This window comes from Chlamydotis macqueenii, chromosome 8 (assembly GCF_036417535.1).
Source record: "Chlamydotis macqueenii isolate bChlMac1 chromosome 8, bChlMac1.mat, whole genome shotgun sequence".
Lineage (NCBI taxonomy): Eukaryota > Metazoa > Chordata > Aves > Otidiformes > Otididae > Chlamydotis > Chlamydotis macqueenii.
Genome location: NC_141563.1, coordinates 12101627 through 12123413, shown reverse-complemented (window position 1 = coordinate 12123413; position 21787 = coordinate 12101627). Strand labels below are relative to the sequence as shown.

Sequence of the window (21787 nt, the reverse complement as noted above, 5' to 3'; positions counted from 1 at the left end):
AAAAACAAAAACAACACTGGAGAAATATCTGGCTGTTTTTTGAGCTTGGAGGGCTGCGTGCTCCATCTCTTGGGTGAGAGGAGGCACAAATGATGGAGAAGGTGACCCTCAGGAATGCAAACAGCAGCACAGATCCCCCCAGGAGCCGAGCAAGCGGCTGAGGGAGTTGGTCTGGGGCGGAGGAGCGGAGGCTGCCCTTTGCCCCCTGCGGCGGCCGGCGGCCCATGTGGCAGTGGACTTTGGCAGCAGCACGCGGGGAGCGGAAGAAGGGTCCCAGCGGCCTCGAAGCAGGTGTGTGCGGCTGCCGTGGGGGGCGGATGGTGGTGGGAACCCCTGGCTGACAATTAGGGATGGCCCTTGGTGGGACCAAAATGATGGACCCCTGGATGCTTGTGCCTGAGCGCTCTTTAGGATGAGGATTATTTAGGGCAAGGATTTAACCCTGATTTCACCTAGGAGTAGGCACAAACTGAAGTGCTTCTGTTCAGACCTGAGTGTGTCCCCCTCTGCAGCCCTGACGTGACCCCAAAATGCCTTAAACTTTGAGTGTGAAAGGGGTGACAAGAGGTTCAGACAACATCTGGCTATCTGCCTGTGTCGGGGAGGTTCCTGAGCCTTTCTGGGAGCAGTTTGGGTACCAATGCTGCAAGAGGAGACGCAGGGGTCTTGAGGGTGGCACCTGGCAGCGGGGGCTTCACTCATGTGTTGCCCTGGGCTCTCCTTAGGGTTTCCTCTTCTGTGTGGGACCATTTTAAGTAAATTTGGTGTCCACTTGAACTGCTATATTCTTGCTGAAGCTGAAAGGCAGGAGGAAATCCCTATTTCCACCTCATCTCACATGAGCAAAGCCCCACTTCTTCCTGCCTCTGTCCCTACTCATTTATTTGAAAATAACTTTCCCTTTCCTCATAGCTTTGTCAATATACCTTCCCCTACCATGTATTAAATGGGGTTTCACCAGCGTGTCGTAGAGGTCGGGCTGATTTCTCACCTGCTTGGGGAGGCTGTGAGCGGTGGTGCTTTGCAGGGCTGGCTGGGGGAGCAGGAGGATGCTACCTCTCGCTCTGGGAAGAGTCAGATGCCTGTTGCTTTCAAAAATGGACCATTTAATTCCGGTGTTTGAAGGGGAGCTTTAAGTTTAGGCAGATGTGGAGGTGGCTTTTCCTTGCCTCTGAGCGTTTTAGAAAGGATGCTGGATTTCCAGCAGGCTCCCAGAAACGGAGAGAAGGTGGCAACAGGCTTCGCGGGGCTGGGCTTTGAGGGGAGGTGAAAAGCCATTGATCGGTTGCACTGTCACTTACCTCGTTGCTTGCAGGCCATTAAAGCCATTTGGGACTTAACCACCCCCTCTCCCATCCCAAAAGCGGAGAGGCCGTCAATGGCAAGCTTGTGATGGAGCCCTGGGCCCCTCCCTGGCCGCCCCAGCACTGGGAGAGGCAGGCAGCCCGGGGGGCGTGGGGAGAGGCGAACCGTGGCCCCCCACGGCAGCTCCTCCGCCCGGGGCCCTCTGCTCGGCCGGGCTCCTGGGACAGGGGCCATGACCCCTGGGATGAGGGCCACCACCCGCGGCAGGACGCCCGCAGACCACCTTCCCGGGCCGAGTACTACGAGAGCAGCCGCCCCACCAGGCCATACTCCAGGTGAGAGCTGCCTCGCTTTGCAACGCTCACCCTGAGCCCCTTCCTCGTAAACCCTTTTAAAATAGGATTTGGCTACTTCATGGCTCTCAAGGGCTTGCAACACGGCTGCTGGCCTTGGCATGGGCAAAGCGGTGAGCAGGCCCAGCTGCAGGCCCAGAGAGGGAGGGTGTGATGTCCAGCTATTAAAGCAGCCGGTGGCTTCTATATTTAAGGCTTCCTAGCAGTTGTGGCTCCGATTTCTTCTTACAGCTGTGACTGGTTGCCGTTTTACAGGCTTCGTCTCTGTCCCAAGGTGCATTTTTCTTGAAGGTTTGATTAAATGCAGTTCTTTTTTACCAAGTGCAAGGTGAACAGTAAAAATACAGATGGGAATGTAGGAGCGAAAGGGAGCTTGCAAGCTCAGTTGCTGCAACAGCTGAGGGTGGGAGGATAAAATGTGGGCTAGAGGATGCTCATGTTGCTGAGAAAGAGCTGCAAGTGCTCAGGGCAAATTTGGGTTGATTTGCCCTTTTTCCAGGCAGGGAACCTGGCTTGATTTCGATTCCCATTTCTGCCTCCACCGGGGCTTGAGTCTAACCCTAGATGCAGTCCAGAACCTGCAGTGGTGCCCTTTCTTTCTCAGATTAAGTACATCGTATTGCATTTCAGGCAAGGGTATGAAGACCACCACTGGCAGTATCCAGCAGCTAGCTACAGGGACGACTACACCTACCAAAGCCACCAGTGGCAGCCGGTGGCCTGGTGGGGTGACAGAGGTACGGGCTTATCCTTTGCATCTGGGGATGGAGGCAACTTGCAGGAGAAGTGATACTTTCTCCAGGATGGGCTCTTCCCCCAGGGCTTGCACGTGTCCAAGGCTTTCTCCTGCCCATGCTCCTGGGCTGTTGGTGCTGTTCCCTCTGTGAAGCACTGCTCTCAGTTTGCATTTGGGAAACATGAGCAGGAACTTGGTGCACCCAAGGGAATGTTTGATTTTGATCTCCATGGCTAAAAACCTGTGTCATTCCTGGTTCCAGGCTGAATGTGGTGCTGATCAGGGTGGCTGGGGCTTCATTTTTGCTGTTTCTGGAGTTCCTAGCCTGAAGAAAAGGGGAGGGAGGAGAGGAAAGGAAAGGACGTCAGTGCTGTGTTGGCAAATGTGTACAGGGATTTATCATACCTCCAATGTGTTGGGCTAATTTGGAAGCAAATGGGGTGTGCATGGCAAATTGCCTGACTCATTGCTTTTCTTTTGCAAATTCATTATGGCTTGTTGCTCTGGAGGGGCAAGGCTAAATCTTAATTCTCTCTCTAGACCTGAGACAGGGAGAGTCTGATGGCAAGAAAACCAATTACCAGGTCACGCATTACTACAGGGGTTACCACCCCAACCTTGCCATGACCCCTCTGGGGCAGGACAGGTAAGAGTGGGGAATCTGGGCACCACCTGGTGCAACCATCTGCTCCAAAAATAGTGAGTTTGTGGCTGGTCCCAACATTTCTGACCTTCAGGGTGTCTCCTTTTGCCCCTTTCTGCAGGACACAGACCTACAACTCCTATGAGGAGAGCTACATCTCGGCTACCAGGAGAGAGTGGGCAGGGGGAGAAATCCTCAGCAGCGATCCAAGGGAGGCTGGTGACCAGCCCCAGGAGGTAACCTTCAGATGGGCAGGAGTCGAGGACAAAAGACACGGGGATCTCCCAGACATTTTTGGGAGCAATCCTTATGTTCCTCTTCCAGCTGGGAAGGAGGCTGAGGAGAAAAGTGCTGCTCTGCTGTGTTGCAGTCAGTGCTTAACAGTATCTGGGGATTATTATAGTGGGTTATTAGTATTTATGAACTCCTCATCTGCTGGGCTGTTGTTCCCCCAGGCATGGGGCTGTACAGTGCTTCTGCACGGGGCCAAGAGCAGGACAGAAATCCAGGCTTGGTAGGGTGCTCTTCTGCATCCTCCCTAGGCAGCCAAAAGCTGTGTGTCGTTGTCAGCTCTGTTCACCAAGTCCTGCTCCATCGCACTTGTGTCCTGATCACTGTGTTTTGCTAAGGGTGAATTTAAAGATCAAATCAAGGCTGCTGTGGTGGGTTTGCTCCTGGGTAATTCTTTTTTTGGGTTCCCAAGCCCTGTCTGCTGGCTGTGTTGAGAAGTCTGTGTTAGGGCTAGGAAAGCTGTTGGTCTAGACTGGTGGCTGATGTAAATTATTTTAAAAGCAGTTGGGTATGACCAGGGTATGTGCCATGGTGAACTGAAGATGCTGAAGGGTGTGAGCTGCTCAGATGGGGATCAGTTATGTTGTGCTTCTCCTGCTGGGCACTTTATGGAGCAGCAGAGCCTGTCCCACTGCCCTGGGAGCGGAAAAGCAATGGTGTCTCTAGTTTCTCAGCCAGGTTTGTGTTTTCTCTCTTCCTTGCAGATCTTGGGCCAGCCCAGCCTGCTCCTGCAGTACCGCGACTCGGGGCTCAGCTCCAGCAGCTACGAGCTCAGCCAGTACATCTGTGACAGTGCTGACCAGTACAACCCTGTGCTTTCAGGGACCTGGAGCCCAGCACAAGCAGGTGAGGTGTGATGGGGTCCTGGCCCCCTCTGACAAGGTAGGAGCAAGGAAATAAATGGTTGGTGTTAGAAGGTTTGCTGTCTCATAGCTTGGTCCTTTCCTAGAGGAGGTTGTGCAGGCTCAAGGCATGACTTTGGGGTTTGCGGCATGGGTGCATGGTCTGGTGGCTCTACCCTGGTAGGTGCAGGAGCTGCCATGCCTGCCTTCTGCTCTAGGGGACAGATCTTGTATAGAGGGGTCAGTGGAGGGTTACTTAAGTTGGAGGGCCAGGTTGGGACCTGGTCGTGTCCTCCATAATGAAAGTGGTGTGGAGTCAGGGTGAGTGGACTCACAGTGGCCTTTGTGTCATTGCAGGGGAGCCTTTGGTGTCCACCCCAGCCCCTGTGGTACCCCTCAAGTTCCCGCGGGCGCATGTGGCAGTGTGCTTTGGAGCCAGAGGCCAGTTGGTGCTGGTGTGTCCCCACCACCCTGCTGAGGGGCAGCCTGCTTGTGTTGAGCTGCACAGCCTGGAGGTATGCCACAGACTGCCCTCAGTCCCCTTGCTGGAGTGGCTCCTTTTGCCCTGAGGGATGCAGACACCGTTTGTCACCAAAACAGCCTCCATAGCAGCCTTCCCATCCTCTGCCGCCATCTTATCTCCAGCCCACACAGACTCTTGAGTCTGCATCGTGCCAGCCTGTGCCTGGGCATTGCTTTCAGCCTTCAGGCCCCACATCCTGCTCCTTCAGTTCCGTAACCCTTGTCATCTGTGACCTGTTCAGTGATCCCTTCTGCTAGGGACAGATGTGGCCCATACCTCTCTGAAGGATAATTCTGCTCACCTTTCTGAGGTGCTCCGATACAGAGGCTGTATCCATCCCTGAGTCTACCACAGCATTTGTCTTCTATTTTGCCTCCCAAAGGAGGGAGATGCCGTCTCAACAGGTGTCTCTTTCGTAGACCTTAGTGTTGGGGTCCATGTGATGATTTAGGGTCTATGTTTTGGGGTTACCTTAAGACAGAATGGAGAATGGGTTCTCCAGCACTGTTGAACCTTTGGCCAAGGCACTGACTTCTAGCTAGCCCAACTGGGGCTGGCCTGATTGCTGGAGTCCAGTTGCTGAATTTAGTCTTGTTTTTTAGGTAATCCTTCATGACACAAAAGAGCAGGAGGAGCTACAGGCCTTCCCGGGGCCCCTGGCCAGGTATGCCGCACCGACTGGTCCAGGAGCTGTGTCCTCCTGGTTGTGCTGCCATGGCTGGCCTGGGAGCACCTCTCCTTTGGGAGGAGACACGAGCTTGGGGCAGACTTTAGGATCCCCATGGTTTTGAGATCTGCAAAGGCCAAGTTGAGGTTTAGATTGGGAGCCCAGCCCATTTGCTGCAGTGTAGGTTGGTTTGGATTGTGTGAGATGGTATTTTGAATATTTATAGGATGTGAGTTGTGTTGTTTGTCTGACCTCATTTTGTACTCATGTCGTAGAAAACTGATTTTTGGGAGATATCTTTGTCTACTTAAAGCCCTGGGTCAGCCTGTGGTTTAGCTTTTCTGAAGTTTTTTTTGTCCCCTGAGACAGAGTTGGACCCAGCATGCACTGTCATCCAGTGTGAGTCTGGGGATGAATCATGGCATATTGCATCAGGTTGTTTCTGTATTGTACTGGTTACACCAGCACGCTTTCTGGTCACTCAGCTGAAGCAGGGAGAGAAAAGGAGTGTGCAGAAGGAGGAAAACCATTTACTGGGGAAAGCAATTTACTGAGCAAGAGAGCTGTGTGTGCCCAGAAGCTGGGTAGAAGACCTGGAGTCTGCCCCTTGTACTGAAGGGGTTGTTGGGAATCTCCATACAATACGGTGTGATTGAGTCAGGATCAGCATCTCCATCCCCAGTCCCTCTCCCCTGCCTGATCTTGTGTCTCAGCCACCCTTTCTTTCCAATTTTCTGATTATTTTAGTGTAAGACAGCAGTTCTGCCTGACTTGCACTTGGCTTAAAGTTTTCTGCTTCTGTTTCAGACCCAAAGGGTTTATGTGGTCACAAGCGTGTCTTTCTTCCTGCGCTATGCCAGTTAAATAAAAGATACTGCTTGTGTGTGTGCCTGCAGCCTCAGACATCCACGGCTGTAACAGCAGCATGGCAAAGCAAAACTGAGGGTCTTTTCAGATGGATGGATGAAATATCATGAGGGCAGCGAGAGGGTTTGAGATGCACTCTGCATCCCTAAAACACAGAAATCTGCAGGGTCGTAATAACAGTAATGTAAGCATTTTTGAGCTTGATGTGGCCAATGTGGTCTGTGGTCATTGGCACCGGGGATTTTCACTCCTCCATCTCTCACTTTAAATCTCTAGCATCTCTGTCAGTGAACCTGGGGATGCTTTGAGTCTGATGTCCTAGATTGCTTTGCTTTTGGTTTCTTTTGATGCCTTTGCTCATGTAGGGAAGATCTGCACAAGGTGGATGTGATGACATTTTGTGAGCAGAAGATAGCCACGAGTTGTGATGTCTCAACCCAGAGAGGCAGAGATTTAGCTCTTCTCTGGAAACTCCTGGTCCTCCTCTGCCAGCAGAATGGGGTAAGTGTCCTGTGGAAGGGGCTGATCCTTTTGATCTTGTAAGTGAGACAAGTTGTATGCTCCTATGTGCCTCTTGATCCAGTTGCTATTTTCAGGGGAGTGTACCTTGAAAGCATCCCATTCCCACAGTACCATCAATCTGTTTGGTGCTGCCTGGGTACTTGGAGCAAAGCCTTCGGGATTGCTTTTCATCCTTGTGAACTACCCTCAACCTAAAGCTATAGCAGCTGTGATAGGGGCTGGTGCCGCCTTCATCAAAGAGCCAGTACTTGTGCCTAAAAGGGGATTATTCCAATGAAATCTGCCCGGTCTAAGCTGTGGCTGTTTGTTGGAAGCAGATGAATAGGATCTTCAGAGTGAGTGCTGTAAAGGCCTTACTAGTTGTGCTGAATCCTTTGCTTTTCAGAACTGCTTGCTGGTGGCCAAGGCTGGTCTTGTTGGGGAGATGTGCTAGGATGAGGATACAAGTGTAAGGGTGTCAGACTGTAAGTGCTGTCAGCCTTTGCTCATGGGGCAGCTTGCGAAGGCCTCGCTCCTCTTCCCTTTTGCAGTCTGTGGTGGGCTCGGACACCGCTGAATTGCTGATGCAAGACTGCAGGTGCCAGGAGAAGTACAGGAAGCAAAACCCTGCAGCAAAGGTCGTTGGCCTGTCAGATGAGTGGATGTCACGTCAGCCGGGGACACTGGACCTCATCACGGGGGAGGTCCCTCCTGTCGTGGAGACACAGGCACAGATAGTTGAGAAGTTCACCAAGCTCCTCTACTATGGCAGGAAGAAAGTAAGTAGTGAGCGGCATCCAGGACACAGGGCTGGCTTTCTTCTTGTCCCCTTTGCCCTCTTCAGGCAGCTTTTAAAGGGAAGAGTGGTCAAGAGGCACCTTGCAGTTGTGAGATCAACCTGTCAAGTTGCATTTGTACAACAAGGCTTACGGCAGTGATTTCCCACCACTGGGAATTGGGATGGGGCCCCAAGTGAAGACAAGATGCAGAGGCTTTTACTAGCATGATGAGTTTAGTTGCAGCTATGTGATCTTCAGGGATACCAAAGGCACAGGGAGAGAGGAGGGTTGGATGTGGAGAAGCTTGGGTGCCCAGGTTGGGATTCCTCAGTGGTGGTATTGAGGGCTAACAGACAGCACTGACCTGGAACAATATTGCTGTGAAAGGTCCCAGTTTTTGTTGTCATACAAGGTGGAAACATCGTGCAAGATCTATACGAAAAAGGAAGAGTTTTTTTGAGGGTATTAGGGAGTTATCAGGGCTTTTTTTTTCTGAGCTGGATGAGCAGAGGGTCTGCTGGCAGGAGAGGAGGGCAGGGAAGCAGAGTCTGGGCAAACCCTTTTTGTTTTTCGCCCTGCCTACAGGATGCTCTGGTCTGGGCCATGAGGAATGAGCTGTGGGGCCATGCTCTCTTTCTCTCCAGCAAGATGGACCCTCGAACCTACAGCTGGGTGCTCACAGGGTAAGTTGGAGAGGTTAAAGCCTGGTACTATGCTCTGCGACTGGCTGTGCCAAGCCTGTTATCCCTTCAGGTGCCCTCAGCCCCAGTGCACTGAAAAAAGCATTGATTTCAGTTAGACCCTTTCAGAGGGGGGCAAAGGGGAGAGGTGGCATCCATCTGGATGGACCCAAGTACTTCAGGCTTCCTGATGGACAGGAGAAACCAGGTAGGGGCTGGAAAGCAGAAGGAAAGGCATTCCCTGGAGATGTGGGGTGGATTTATTCTGAGTCTTTGGCTTTGCTCTTGCTGTCCTAGCAAAGGCAGCCGTCAGGTTAGGGGGAGCTATCTTCATCATGATCCAGCCTAGTCTGAGCTGTTCATCCCACTCATATGAATGTTTTCTTGTGGAATTAACATACTTAGTCTGGATTGGGTTGATCCCTTCAGGAAGAGTTAAGCATAAGTTTTGTCTTATGCTATCCAGTCCTTTTAAGGAGATTTTATCCAGCGTTGTCCTGGAGACTTGCCTGCTCTGAAGGTAATGCAGATCGGCCTGGTGGGCTGATGAAGCTTTCTGCATTCTCTGGGAAGCCCCTCAGGACACTGCTTTTCTGGGGCATTTGGGATGTGCCCTTGGGAGGTGAGTGAGGGTTTGGGGTCCTGGTGTGGCAGCCCCATCTCTATCTCCTCACAGGTTCACCAGCACACTGGCCACCAATGACCCCTTGCAGACTCTCTTCCAGCTCATGTCAGGAAGGATTCCCCAGGCAGCGCTGGTCCGTGAGCAAGAAGCTGGCCCCAGCACACATACCCTTGTGCTGTCACCTGCCTGTGACACCCACCTTGTGGTGACCATCTCTGCTCACCTTTCCTCTCCTCTTGTCCCCCTCCAGTGCTGCGGGGATCCTGCATGGGGAGACTGGAGGCCCCACCTGGCTGTGATGTTGTCCAACAAGGTTGGAGATGTGGAGCTGAACCACCGAGCCATCGTCACCATGGGAGACACTTTGGGTGAGCCAAGGCCATTGTGAGCAGTTGTGTTCCTGCTGTCTTTTAATAGTGGGTGGACACCTGCGTTGTCATCGTGCTTGTCCATGCTGGCATGGATGTATGCTGATGCTGAGATGGGGTGTGCGTGCCTGTATTCCTGGAGCTGCAGTGCTGTGTGGTGACAGGGATGATGTGCTGATGGGTCCTGCTGCCCTTTGTGCTGGTAGATGATTCAGGCTCAGGCACATCTGTTAGCTGATCTTTTGGAGACACCTGGAGCAGCTGGACCCACATGTGCAACTGCAGGGACTGAGACTTGCTCCTGGTGGTGGGAACTCTTGGGGATTTCATGTCAATAATGGCACCCTTTGGAGCTGAAGCTGGAGCCTGGACCCTGCTCAGGCTTCCCTGCTCCCACCACTGAACTGAAACCCCCTCCTAGGTACAGAAAGCAGCGGTTAGGGAAAACAGACAAAAAACAGGGAGAAGAGTCTGCATGGACAGGGAAGAAAAGTGGAGTGGTTGGGTTTGGGTTTTCATGTGAGTTTGGAGGCCTCCAAAGCAATGCTGACCACATGATGACCTCTCTCTCAGGACTAAGTGTTTGTCTTTTTTTCTCCCATCCAGCTGGCAAGGGAGCAGTCGAAGCGGCTCATTTCTGCTACGTGATGGCAGATATCCCTTTCGGTTACTTTGGGGCAAAGGCAGATGGCATGGCTCTGGGCAGCAGCCACCGGTGAGTGAGCCCAGGAGGTGATGCTCTTGCCAGGGTGATGTGTTCCACCTCCCCACCCTTGCAATCTCACTTTTATGTAAAAGCAATCCCTGTTTCTGGGGTTTTTAATATGAGCTTTGCTGTGGGAGTCTCCAGCTGCAGGCTGGCATGAGGGTGGGGCTGTCTGGGGAGAGAGCTTTGCTCCTGCGTGCTGAACCTACCCCTCTCCTCTGCAGTCAGGTGTTCGCCCAGTTGTCCAGGACGGAAGTCATCCAGTGGATGGAAACCTTTGAGTACTGCCAGCAGCTACGACAGCCCAAATCCTTCCTGCTCCCCTTCCAGGTAGCAGAGATGCACAAGCATATCTGGTGCAGTAGCTCAGAGCTGCCCAAAAACATGCATCCATCCCCCTGAAGCCAGAAATTTGTGCTGCTCTCCAAGGCTTGTCCACTTGCTGGGCTTTGAGAGTCATGAGGAGAGTGCCCTGGCTGATGGCCTCCTCCAGGACAGGGCTTTTGGGCAGGTTTTTGGGGCACGGTGTGTTTGATGGGTGCTTGCTCAGGTCTGGCTCCCCTCCTGCCCCCTGGGTAATGGATAGGCTTTTCATATTGAAAATAAGCACCCAGCTGCTGCTGCCTGAGGTGCTGCATGAATCGGATGGATAAATGAAGATGGTGGCCTGGATTTGCAACAGCACCGTGGTTTGGGGAGTGTGGCCAGGCTGCCCCATGGGGATGGGTGAAGGGTTCCCATGTTGCAGGTGATCTCTGGGTGAAGAGAACCGTGACCCGGGGTGCTCTAAGTCATGCTGGGATGATGTGCCAGCACCAGGGCAGAGGGGACTCGCAGGCATGAGTGTCTTATCACTCACCTGCATCTGCTCTGCTTCCCTCTCCCAAGGTGTACAAGCTCCTCTATGCCTCTTGCCTGGCCGACTATGGGCTCCCAGCACAGGCCCTGCAATACTGCGAGCAGATTGCCACTGTGCTCCTGGACCAGGATCCAGCCAGCCACCCTGTCCTGGCCCAGCAAGTGATGAAGGTGAGTCTTGTACAGCCCTACATCCTTTGCAGGGTGGTACCTGTTCAGGACCTGGTGCATTGGGAAGCATCCTCTGGGTTTCCCCATGGCCAAGGGTGCTGGGCAGCTCTGAGCAGCCCCACTGCAGAGTTTGCTGCCCGGCACGTGCTGAGCATGGCAAAGCCAACATCTCTGCAGGATCTCTAATACCTATGGATTTAGGGTAGAAAACAAAGGAATTGTGTTGACTGCCAAGTAGGAGCAGAGTTATTTGGAAGCAAAGGATGTTTTCTATTCTAGAGGGGCTTTTTGAACTTCTAAATGCAACAGACTTAAGCTGAAGTGTCAGTGTTTGACATTTCCTCTCCAGCACATCATCCTATGGTTGCGTTTACCTGCCAGGGGCTTTTCTGGGGTGACAGTAAATAGGAGCGTGTGCCAGCTCGTAGCCCTGAGCCCAGCTCCTCCGCTTCCTGAGCGGGGTGCTGGGGCAGAGAGGGGTGAAGCAAAGTGTTCCAGGTCCCCTGAGCAGGTTGGGCTCTCTGGAGAATGGGTCTGCCCACTCTGTGCACGTCACCAGGGCAGTGCTGAGGCTGCTCGAAGCCTACATCCGTGAGGAAGGGGACAAAAGCTGTGGTGCTGCGAGATGAGGGGCAGCAAGGATGCCCGTCTGAAGTGAGTGCTGCAGAAATTGCCCAAAACTTGGCTCACGCAGCCCACTCCCTCCGTCGTTGAAACCTATTTACTGTCTAACAGCCTCTCAGATCTGCCATTCTGCTGGGGATAATGCTTCTCCTGGGAGAAAACACTTTCATCTGGAAAACTAGTGCATTCGTAGACGCTCTTGTCTTTGATGTTTTGGACTGTGTTACAAATTATGATACATATTAGTGTTTGATTAAGACTTCCCTCTTTTGAAGCTGGGGACGATATACAACCAGGTGCTGGTTCATTAATATTGGATCAAAGTGCACATTAGCTTTTGGATTAAACATTCCCCCCGTTTAGGAGTAATCATGCTTATAATTTCCTCTTTCCTGCAATTGATTTAGGATGAACACACGTGAGTTTCAAAGAGACGGGACGGTGGGTCTGTAGGTAGTGCAAGCTGCTGGCTGGGTGCTAGGTTACTCTGCTCTCCGTGGCCAGTCCCTGTCCCAAGCTGGGTTCTGGCTGAGTGGGTTGTATCTTGCTGTAACCTCCTGGAGTTGAGAAGTGTTTTTTGTGCTGATTTGGACTTCTTAAAAAAAAGTTTGGGAATAGACAGAAACGGCCAATGGGGACAGGTGTGGGGGGGGATAGCTGAGACCTGTGTGGCTGCGAAGGGTGGCTGAGCTGCAAAGTCACCTCTGGATGGCTTTCGGTGGCCCTCAATGTGGCAGCCTCATGGCAAAATGTAGAAGATAAATGAGTGTGAAGGAGCTGGGAGGGAGCTTGATAAATCCCCAAGAAGTGGGTTGATCCCAGTAAGAGCAAATTCAGTAAAGACTCAGATGAAGAGTACTGCTTTGTGTCATCTCCCCTCACCCAGGTGTCTTAAAACTGGACCCTTGTCTCAGCATTTTCTCCAGACTGGGATATAGCTCTGCAGGGAGCCCTTCATCTCACCCTGGGTTGGTGGGATGGGTTCCCCCAGCAGAGCCTCTTGCTCTGTTGCTGGTAGCTGGAGCCCCATGTTGAGACAGGTGCAGCTAGGGTGGCATGGACCCCTTTCTTGCAGGAGAAATTAAACCCACAGCAGCAATACTGCAGAGAGGGGCCTGGGGGAGATAGTGGAGCATGGAAAAAATACCGAGCAGCGACATAACAAGATGCTGTTGCAAAAAAAAAAAAAGCCAATTTTATAATGTTATTCTGGGCTGTGAGAGCAAGAATGGCATGTGTGAGACAAGGAGGTGATAAATCCCCTCATGCTTGGGTCTCGAGGGTCTTGGCTGGGGCACCGTGCCCTGTTTGGGATGCTGCACTCGGAGCAAGGGCCAAATTGGAGCAAGTGCAGAAGAGAAGAGCCAGAGTGATAAGAGACTGAGGGGAAAATGACCTCTGAAGAGTGCCTCAGTGTTATTTTTTCCAGGCAAGATATGCTGGGGGAGGAAGGGGTAGGGGGGATGTGATAACAGCCCTCTGGCACGCAGGAGGCTGCTTTTCAGGGATGGTGCCTGGCTGTCCCCGCAGCTTCCACAGGAGCAGGAATCGAGAGGCTTAATTTGCAGCAGGGAAGATTTTACTTAGATATTAAAAAACTCTTTAGCTCTAAGGACATTAAGCATCAGGATGGGCCTGGGAGGCTGTGAAATCTTCTCCTTGGAGATTTTTAAGTGCAAATCAAACACTAGTTGGTGTGGGGATATGAGATTTTCCTGAGTATTGGCAGATGGATCAGGTAACCTCAGAAGGTCCCTCCCAGCCATGTATTTATTTTCCGTGTGGTTTTAGTGCTGGTAATGCTTATTGCAAAGCTGGGTGAGGAAATGGCCAGGGGAGGCCTTAGCTGGACAGGCCAGCACCTCTCTGCAGCAATGCAGGAGAGGGAATAATCTTGCAGAGTGTCTGGTGTTAATTTAACCCCCATATTATGAAGTGCAGCTCTGGTGCTATTTTCCCCTGGCCCTGTGTGCCCAGCCACATGCAATTGCTGTGGGGGTTGCTCTCTTCCCTGTGGAGCCCTGTTGTGACAAGCCCCATTGCCCTCCTGGCTCTGCAGCTAGCCGAGCGGCTGAAGCTCTCGGACCCGCTGCTCCTGGAGATGCCGGAGCAGGACCAGATGCTGGAGCCCGACTGGCTGGTACAGCTCCGAGCCTGCTGCTGGGAGTGGGAGGTAAGGAGGAGCGGGCATGCTCTGGGGCAGCTGGTCTGCGTTATAGTTTGTCTGCTGGGGCATCTTCCTCCTCTGCTCTGAATTCCAGGGGATGGGTGTGGAAGTTTGAAGGCTGCTGTTACCCAGGTGCCTTTCCCTTTAGCTTGTGCTCAGATATGGTCTCTGCTGTGGGACCTGCGTCTTCAGTGGGAGCAGGGGGGTTGCAGCACCCGAGGGTGTGAGCAGTGAGGGCTGCAGAGCTTCGCACAGGACCAAAAGCTCCTTGTCTTGGCTCAAGGAGGGCAGTCAGGGGCTGGTTGGCAAATTGGGATCTCCTGCAGACGACAGCGTGGGGCATCATCTTGTAGATGTGTGCTCTCAGGTCCCTTAATTGTGGTCTGGTCCTTGGATTAATCCTGTTTGTTTGGGTTTTGTGCCCTTTTCTGCCTTCAGTTTCCCCTCCCGCCTGCTCTCAGCAGGGCAGTGGTGCTGCAGCCCCCTTCACTTGCTGGGAAAGAGCTGTGGTGGCACTGGTATGGGTATCGCCTATAACCTGGGCTCCCACAGCCTGGGGTGCGTCATGAGCCCCAGACCCACCAGCACCACACTTCCCTTTACATGGGCTTTGTGCTTTCCTTAGTCTTTGCCCTGTGCCATCTCTTTTTCCATGTTTTATCATGTTTTCCCTCTGACTCCTTGCAGATGGAAGATGACCTCCGTGCTCAGCCAGGGCTCTCCTGGGCTGCTGCGCCAATGGCAGGTAAAGAAAACTAAGCAGTGGGTTGCAATTGCTGCAGTTGGCTTCTCTGAATGTGGAGTTGTACTGCCGTGGGCTGGGAGGCAGCTCCCTGCTCTGTACATCCCTGCAGAAATCTTGAAATTTTTCTCCTGCCTGGATGCCTCCCTCCAGTGTGGGGCTGCCAGGGCTGGGCTGCAAACTGAGGGGTTGATGCTTGTGTCTTTCATATGAGGTCTGAGTAATTTGGCGTTATTACTGCAGCTTCAGGAGTCCCTGTGGGTGCTGTGGGAGCAGAAGCGGGGCTGGAGGTGGGTGGCTGGAGGAAGCACATGCCTCCCGGCCAGGCCTCGGGGGGGATGGCCCTGTTCCTAGGAAGTCCTACAAGGATGCAAATTGGAGCTAAACTAAGGGGATTTCACACTGGCAGAGCAAAAGGTTTGGGAAGGAGCTTGTCCTTCTGCATGCTGGGCTGCAGCATGCCTGTTGATGCCCCAGCATTTCCCCTTTCCCACTGCCTCTTTCATCTCTTTGCCTCTTGGTGACTCCAAGAGTACTTTCCCATGCTGGTCCACCCAGAGGGTCAAGAGATATCAAGATAAGGGATGTGAGCTTCCCCTGGGCAGCCGTCAAGGGCCCAGGAAAGGGCTGGAGAGCTTTCCCTTCCTTCACCAGGCAGCGTGTCCATCCAGATGTCCCACCGAGGAGAAGTAGGGTGATGGTTACCCATCAGTGCTGCTTCACAGCCACCTCTGTCGGCAGGACACCCCAGCACAGCCCGCTTCTCACTGCCTGCTCAGATCCAGCTTTCTGCTGGGAATGCTGGCACCAATGGGTGGAGAGTAAAGGCTAGTTGCAGACAGGATGAAACATGACAAATTTCTCCAAGCCATTTCTTCCTATCAGCTTTCCCTGCTGCTGTCAAATTCCTCTTCAAAGAGCTCTCCCAGGCAGTAAAAAGGCTCATCAATCCTGATTGCCTTCTGCTGCTATCAGGGTTGAGGCTATGATCATCCTTCCCTGGAAAAAAGTCACAGATATGATGGGATGGCTTCTCTGGGTGGCCAGGTCTGCTCCATGTGGTCCCTGCAGCTCACTTTCCTGATGCCTGGCACTTTTCTTCACTGAGAAGGCCATCCAGGGTCACCATCTGAGGGACCTGCATGCAGGGAAAGCTGGCTTGGTGCTGAATTCATCCATGTTGCAAAGACAAAACCCGAATCAAGGTGCCAAGCTGGCATCCACACAGTCACAGCAACCTCCCTCTCTGTCCTTGCAGCCTGGGCTTTCCTCCCTGACTTTCCCTGGCTGAGCTTGCTGGGAGTCGAGCATCCATCCTCCTCTCTGTGGATCTCATTGCTGCTGCAAGCATCTCCAGGCCACGTGGGAGCAGCTCATGGGTGCAAAGCCAACAATGAGCAGGCTGGAGGGGATGCTGGCAGGCAAAGCAAAGGGTTTTGTAGCACTGCATCCATGAGGTGCCATAGTCTGTTCCCAGGCTCAGACCCAGGTGGTCTGGGTCCTGCCCGGCCACGTCTCACGACAATGGAAGAGAAACTTCCCAGTGCCCAGCATGTTTCTGGCTGGAGGCTGCAGAGCTGGAACAAGCAGGACGTGCATCTGGGACCAAAGGCAGCGTGCTGCCTGCACTGTGTCTAACATCAGACAGGGCAGTGTGCCTGTGTGTTAAATAAAACAAACCCCACTTGCTCAACCTGCCTTTCAAACATAAAAATCCAACCCTGAATAAATCTGCCTAAAGCAAGAAACTCATCTGTGGGTCCTCCTGCTGAGCAGGAACGAAGGCTGCGGCTTCTCGGTGAATTTTCTCTCCTGCTTGAGGTGTGCTGCAGGAGTGGAAGAAAAGGCTGGAGGCCCTGGGCTCCTTTGAACTGCCGGGCGCGTGCTGCTCATGCTTTGTCTCTTTGCTTCCATACCATTCCCCTTCTGAGTTTGTTTGCAACCTCAGGCATGTTCCCAGGAGGTTTCCCCCCTGTCTTTCGCAGCCCACCTTCCTTGAAGGCTCTGACAGGTCCCCCCTGCTGCACTGTGCCCTACCTCCTCCCTTGCCTGTGTGTGGTCCTTGGGGGTCCCTCCTCACCCCCATGGAAAAGGGAGGAATTCTGTGCAACACCCCAATGAAATGATAAGCACTGGAGTAAACTCCCAAGGTGTTCCGTTGTGTGGGGTTAGGTTTTTTTTTTGTGTCCTGCTTTTGTTTAGTGAGAGGGGGCCTAAGGTGGCAGCTTCTGTAGGAAACTGCTAGAAGTTGCTCCCCTTTGTTCAGTGGACTCGGACGGGCCTAGTGCCCGTAATGATAACTTTAAGGATTTCTCCCTGTCCTTATCTCAAACCTCGAGCCGTTTTTCTTATATTATCTCCCCCTGTTCTCTTGGGGAGTGAGGGGAGTGAGAGAGAGACTGCGTAGTCTGGTCCCAGTTGGGGCTGAACTATGACAGTTTGTTTTTTGGGTTTTTTTCAGATGGAGAGCCTGGCCAGCAGCTTCCCTGGAGTGAAGATTACCAGCACAACCAGTGGTACCAGCCTGTGCCACCCCAAGGACCCAGCTCCCATGAGGACGTGTCCTTCCAGCCCCTGGCACCCGCTCAGGTCACAGCATCGTCACCGCTCGGTGTTAGGCAAGAGCTGGAGCTCCCTGTGCTCGACCCAGGGCCAGCTTCCCCTCTGGGAGGGGTTTTTGCTGAGCCCCCTCTGCAGGTGGTGCCACTGGCAGGTAAATGCTCCAGCCTTGTTTCTCTGCAAAAACACCTGTCCCCAGTTAGTAGCAGTGGGGTGGGATGTCCCTCAGGAAAGCATGAGCCCTTACGGCACATGCATCACTTCAGATGCTGCTCCCTGCCAGCAGTGCCCTCACCCAGCACCTTGTATTTCTCCAACCTTGCCCCAGATGTGGAGCCATGCTTGCCCTGGTGGCACGCATGCAGTGTCCACCTCGCTGCCCTGAGCTCATGGGATCTTCATTTTCAGAAGACCTTGCCCAAAACGGCAAGGGAGGGCAGCCATGGGTTGGTGGCAGTGCTGCTGCTTCCCTGCCAGATAGGAGAACCAGCTTCATGTCCAGCAGTGTGCAGGGCAGGCGTTTGAGATGCACCACTGCAGCCTTGTGGCTTTCTCCTGGCATGGACATGGACCAGAGTGGCCTTTGCATCTCTCAGGGTGACATCTTGGTCATGCACCCTTGCGCTGGGGTGGGATGATAGAAGCCCTGCAAATACCTCTGACAGATGTGGCGGGAGCTCCTCTGGCCAAACCCTGACTATGTCCTTCCCTCTGCTCCACAGGAGATGCTGAGGAGCGCCAGGGCACCCCAGTGTCCCCTGGTGGGGTGCAGCCATCCCTCCCAGCAGAGCAAGTGAGTCAGAGGGGTCAAGGAGACCATCACGTTGGGGGTCCCAGAGGGATTTGGGAACTTGCTGGCTCATCCTTCCATGCAGTTAGCTCACACGGAAACCCCCATCATGGTGCTAGCTGTCCCCTTGGGGGACCTGATGGGTTAGGGTAGCCCTCTCTGGCCTCCTACCTCTGAGATCATGGGCTGCCCGCTGCACCCCTCTGTGGGTGTTATCCCTCCCGGTCTGCTGTGTAAGGGACACGGGGGTCCGCAGGGATGCTATCCGTTAAGCCTGGCATGGAGGAGTCCTTGGGATGCTCTGACTGAGCTTGGGGCGGCTTCTCTGGGAACACCACACGGCAGCTCAGATCTCTGATGCCAGGAGGAGTTAAAGGCAAGGGCTCGCACTGTCTCAGAGAGCTCCACTGTCTCCACGGAGGATGACAGCCGTCCTTCCTCCAAGAGCGAGGCTGACGACACTGTGGAAGAGCTGGCACCGGTGGAGACGGCGAGGAAGGGTGAGGACAAGGTGAGCATGCCGGAGCTGGCTTATAGCCTCGAGCTCTGAGCTTGTCTGTCCCTGAGGCCTGCTGTGCCTCCCCTGCCCCTGGAAAAATGGTGCCTGCTCTTGGCAGGCATCCGGGTGGCCATGGCATCCTCCCCTTCTCATCTGTTTCCACTGTTTTCCTTTGTGACAACCCCCATTTCCCAGAGCTCTGGATTCAGGTGGTTTGGCTGGTTTCGGTCAAAGCCTGCCAAGGAAACATCTAGAGCTGTGTCTGAGACACCCCCAGACTCCCCCACGCTGGGACTGCAGGTAGGAGACAAAAGGCTCTCCTGTCCCTGGGTAAAACCCAGGGTACAGCTACAAGGATGGGTGACATGTCCCCTCCCATCACCCACTATTTTTCCCTCTGTCCTTGTGTAGGCACCTGGGCTGTGCCATTGCAGAGCTCTTCATGTCTGTGGCTGCTCTGTGAGGGAGTAGGATCAGGAGCCCTTTTAGTCTGGAATGGAGTCCTTGATTAATAATAGTAAATTTATAAAGCCTTTTTGATCCAGGAGGTCCTCTGAGCACTCAGCAAACTCTGGGGATCGCTTGCCCTCCGCTGGAGTGGCAAGCAGCAGCTGTGAGTGGCACCGCTCCAGCAGGTTTTAGGAGCTGAAGGGAAGGAAAACCTCTGTAGAGCAGCCAAGGTGGGGAAGCAGTAGAGAGAGGGAAGCAGCCATGCGTGGTTATCCCTGTCCTGGCCCAATCCTTGGGGTGTCACATCCCCAGCTGCAGCTGGACAGTGGGCGTGGAGGCAGATGTTGGAGCGAAGATCCTCCCCAGGAAGTTTTCTCCTGGTTGAGAATGACCTACAGTCCTAGGGCAGGAAATTTTGGGATATCCTTCCAAAACTTAACAGGAGATGAGGAACAGAGGAGGACCCATGGACCATGATGGCCCCTTACACTGTACACAGGCTTTGTGTCCAACCTCCTGCCTAATTTTGAGCTCTTGGGGTGGTTTAGCTTTGTGACAGGGAGTTGCTTGCCCTGACCCTCTAGCCCCTCTTGGCTTGGTTGCCTGCAGCTCGTGGGTGCAGAGCAGTACCCCACAAATGCAGTGTAGTATCTAGTGCGAAGTTCTCACCATGCAAGGAGCTTCTGTTCTGAATGGGTGGATGTGGTTTCAGGAACGGACATCGCCATCCCCACCAGATGCCTCGGTTGTTGCTGAGACAAGCTCTTCAGCTCTGCCTCCCTCCAGAAACCCTGGTAAATGCCGTGCGGGTCCCCGCTCCCTGTCAGCCTTTTAGAAACTGCTCCTCTTAAAATTAAGGGGTCGGGTTTTTTTTTGGTCGCGTGCCCCAGGAGGAATGCAAGGTGAAAATAGCTTTGCTGTCGCTCCAGTGTCCATTGAGATGAAAGGCTTGCGGGATGCGGATGGTGGGGAGTCAGCAGGAGAGCAGGTGAGGAGAGGAGGGAGGTGTATTCCTGTGCGATGGGAAGGGTCTGGGATACCTCTGCTCAGGGTGGCTCTGAAATTGGGGAAATGGACTTTAAGTTTCTCTTCCTTTGTCCCTTCCAGACCAGCTCCCGTGAATCTACCCCACTGGTGGGGACAGTCCCCCTCTTCAACCCTATCCAGGTGTCTCAGGTAAGAGCACTCTTGTGGGGGGAGTGGCTTTGGAGGGGAGATGACTTTTGACTTTTGGGGTGATGCCAGATTGCCTGCAATCTGCTACGGGCAAGGGGATATAGGAGATACCAGCCCTGGGTATAAGGGTTAGGTGTTTATAATGAGATAAATTGGGGGAGGACAGTGACGGGAGGAGAGAAATGGGGGAGGTGGGATGCTTGTGGCTCAGTCCCAACGACAGCAGGTCCTACACTTTGGGGTTACAACCCTCTTATACCCATCTCTGCTTCCCAGCTCGCTGCTGCTGCTCGACCCAACCAACCCAAGCTGCTGTCCCAGCGCCGCTACCCCAACCCGCTGTGAGGCCGAAATAAACAGTGGTGACCTATTTATGGACAGTTTTAAACCCAAATGGTGTTTGTGTTGTTTTGAGGGGGTGGTGGTGGGGGTTTGACCCTGCCTCTGCTCCTGGTTTTGTGGGTGTTAAAGTCACAGTAATATGGCGGGGAGGTGTGGAGAAAAAGGGTGTCCGGGGGAGAGTAGTCTGAATTGGGTTGTAGGGCCGTGCCCCACCTCACCCATTGGACTCAGCGATGCCGGCCGTGAGTCTGTCTCAAAGCACCGCGGGGCCATGAGCATCCGCCGGGGTCCCGTGCGGGAGCAGGGTCACCCCCGCTCCGCCGAAACCTGCTCGGCTTCTCCTGCCCGAGACCGGCCCTGTGTTTCCGCGGCGCCGCCCTCCTTGCTGGTGGCTCACCCGCCCCTCGCGGGCGGGGCTCTGCTGGAGCCGCGGGACCGGCCCTTCCCTCAGACCTTCCCCGAGGCGGGGCCGCGGGTGACGGGCACCCAGTGCGTGGCCTCGGCGGTGAGCTTCCCCCGGACGCAGCCCGAACCACCGGCTCTCCTATATATCCGCTCAACTTCCCGCTCTACTTCTAGCTCAGGGTGAGCCGCCCGGCGTGCACCGCGCCGCATGCTAATTTAGACCCGCCCCTCCGTCAAAGGCGGAGCTGGGGGACGCGGGGAGCACGGCAGGCCGTTACCCGCTTGGCAGGCTGTGGGACCACAGACCTACCCGTGCCGGGCTGCGGGACTGGGGCCCACTCGTGGCGGGACGCCCTGCCCGTGTGCTGTGGGCAGGCCTGGGGAGCTGCAGCGAGGGCCGGGGGGCTGGGTGAGCCTGCAGCCCGTGGTGAGGGCGCCCCGGGCCATGCTGGAGGAGCCTGGGGCTGAGCGGGGTGCCCGGGGTTGCCCAATGAACCACCACGCCCTTATCCCTCGCCACTGCTGTCCCACGAACGCGGGTGGCTTACTGGAAAACACCCCCAGAAACGTGAGCCTCCACGGCATTGGGGTTGCTTTGCTTTACTGGCTGGGCAAACACTGTAAACACGTGCCCTGGGTGCCGCTCACCAGCCTCTCCCTCCTTCCAGGACCCCGTGCCTCTGTGTTTGGCTCACAGGGCTGCGGAGGTGGAAGCGACCGGCTGAGGTCCGGGATGCTGCGCTGGGGTGAGTCGGGCTGATTGCAGCACACAGATCCAGCAGATTTCCTGGGGATGGAGATTTTAGTCCTGGGATGCTTCTGTCTCTCTGGGTGTGGGGAGAGGGACCCCCAGGCTGCACTGGGGCTGCAGCCCTCCTGAATGTCCTCACAGCTCTGTGCTGTAGCCCTGTGCCCGTGCACCTTTCTGCCCCTCGGTCGCAACAGCGGGACGCTTTGAGCAGCAGTGCTTATGGGGCAACCCTTTGTGGGGTCAATATGTGGCTTCCCTGGCTTTGTAAGGGCTTTTTGCTATTCTCCAGTTATTTTACTTGGTTTAAATGGGCTGAGTAGTACACAAAGCTCTCACCTTGGGCCTTAAACATCCTCCTTTTCTGAGA

General features: G+C 54.1%; 1 protein-coding gene and 1 non-coding gene across 2 annotated transcripts; one reads left to right on the top strand and one right to left on the bottom strand.

The window, feature by feature from the left end:
* Positions 1-259: 259 nt before the first annotated feature.
* On the top strand, positions 260-20316 carry SEC16B (SEC16 homolog B, endoplasmic reticulum export factor). Its single transcript, XM_086753546.1, has 26 exons — positions 260-291; positions 1316-1640; positions 2289-2395; positions 2935-3040; positions 3159-3273; positions 4033-4174; positions 4528-4685; positions 5296-5357; positions 6593-6728; positions 7280-7507; positions 8093-8190; positions 8864-8945; positions 9063-9180; positions 9787-9895; positions 10111-10216; positions 10775-10915; positions 13599-13712; positions 14394-14451; positions 16910-17161; positions 17730-17800; positions 18162-18308; positions 18492-18596; positions 19459-19540; positions 19676-19734; positions 19854-19922; positions 20199-20316. The coding sequence occupies exons 2-26, from the start codon at positions 1393-1395 to the stop codon at positions 20265-20267; spliced, it is 2982 nt and encodes a 993-aa protein (XP_086609672.1). The 5' UTR covers positions 260-291; positions 1316-1392; the 3' UTR covers positions 20268-20316.
* Positions 20317-20432: 116 nt separating this feature from the next.
* Positions 20433-20785, bottom strand: LOC147599926 (Nuclear RNase P). The gene has a single exon (XR_015259292.1).
* Positions 20786-21787: the final 1002 nt, after the last annotated feature.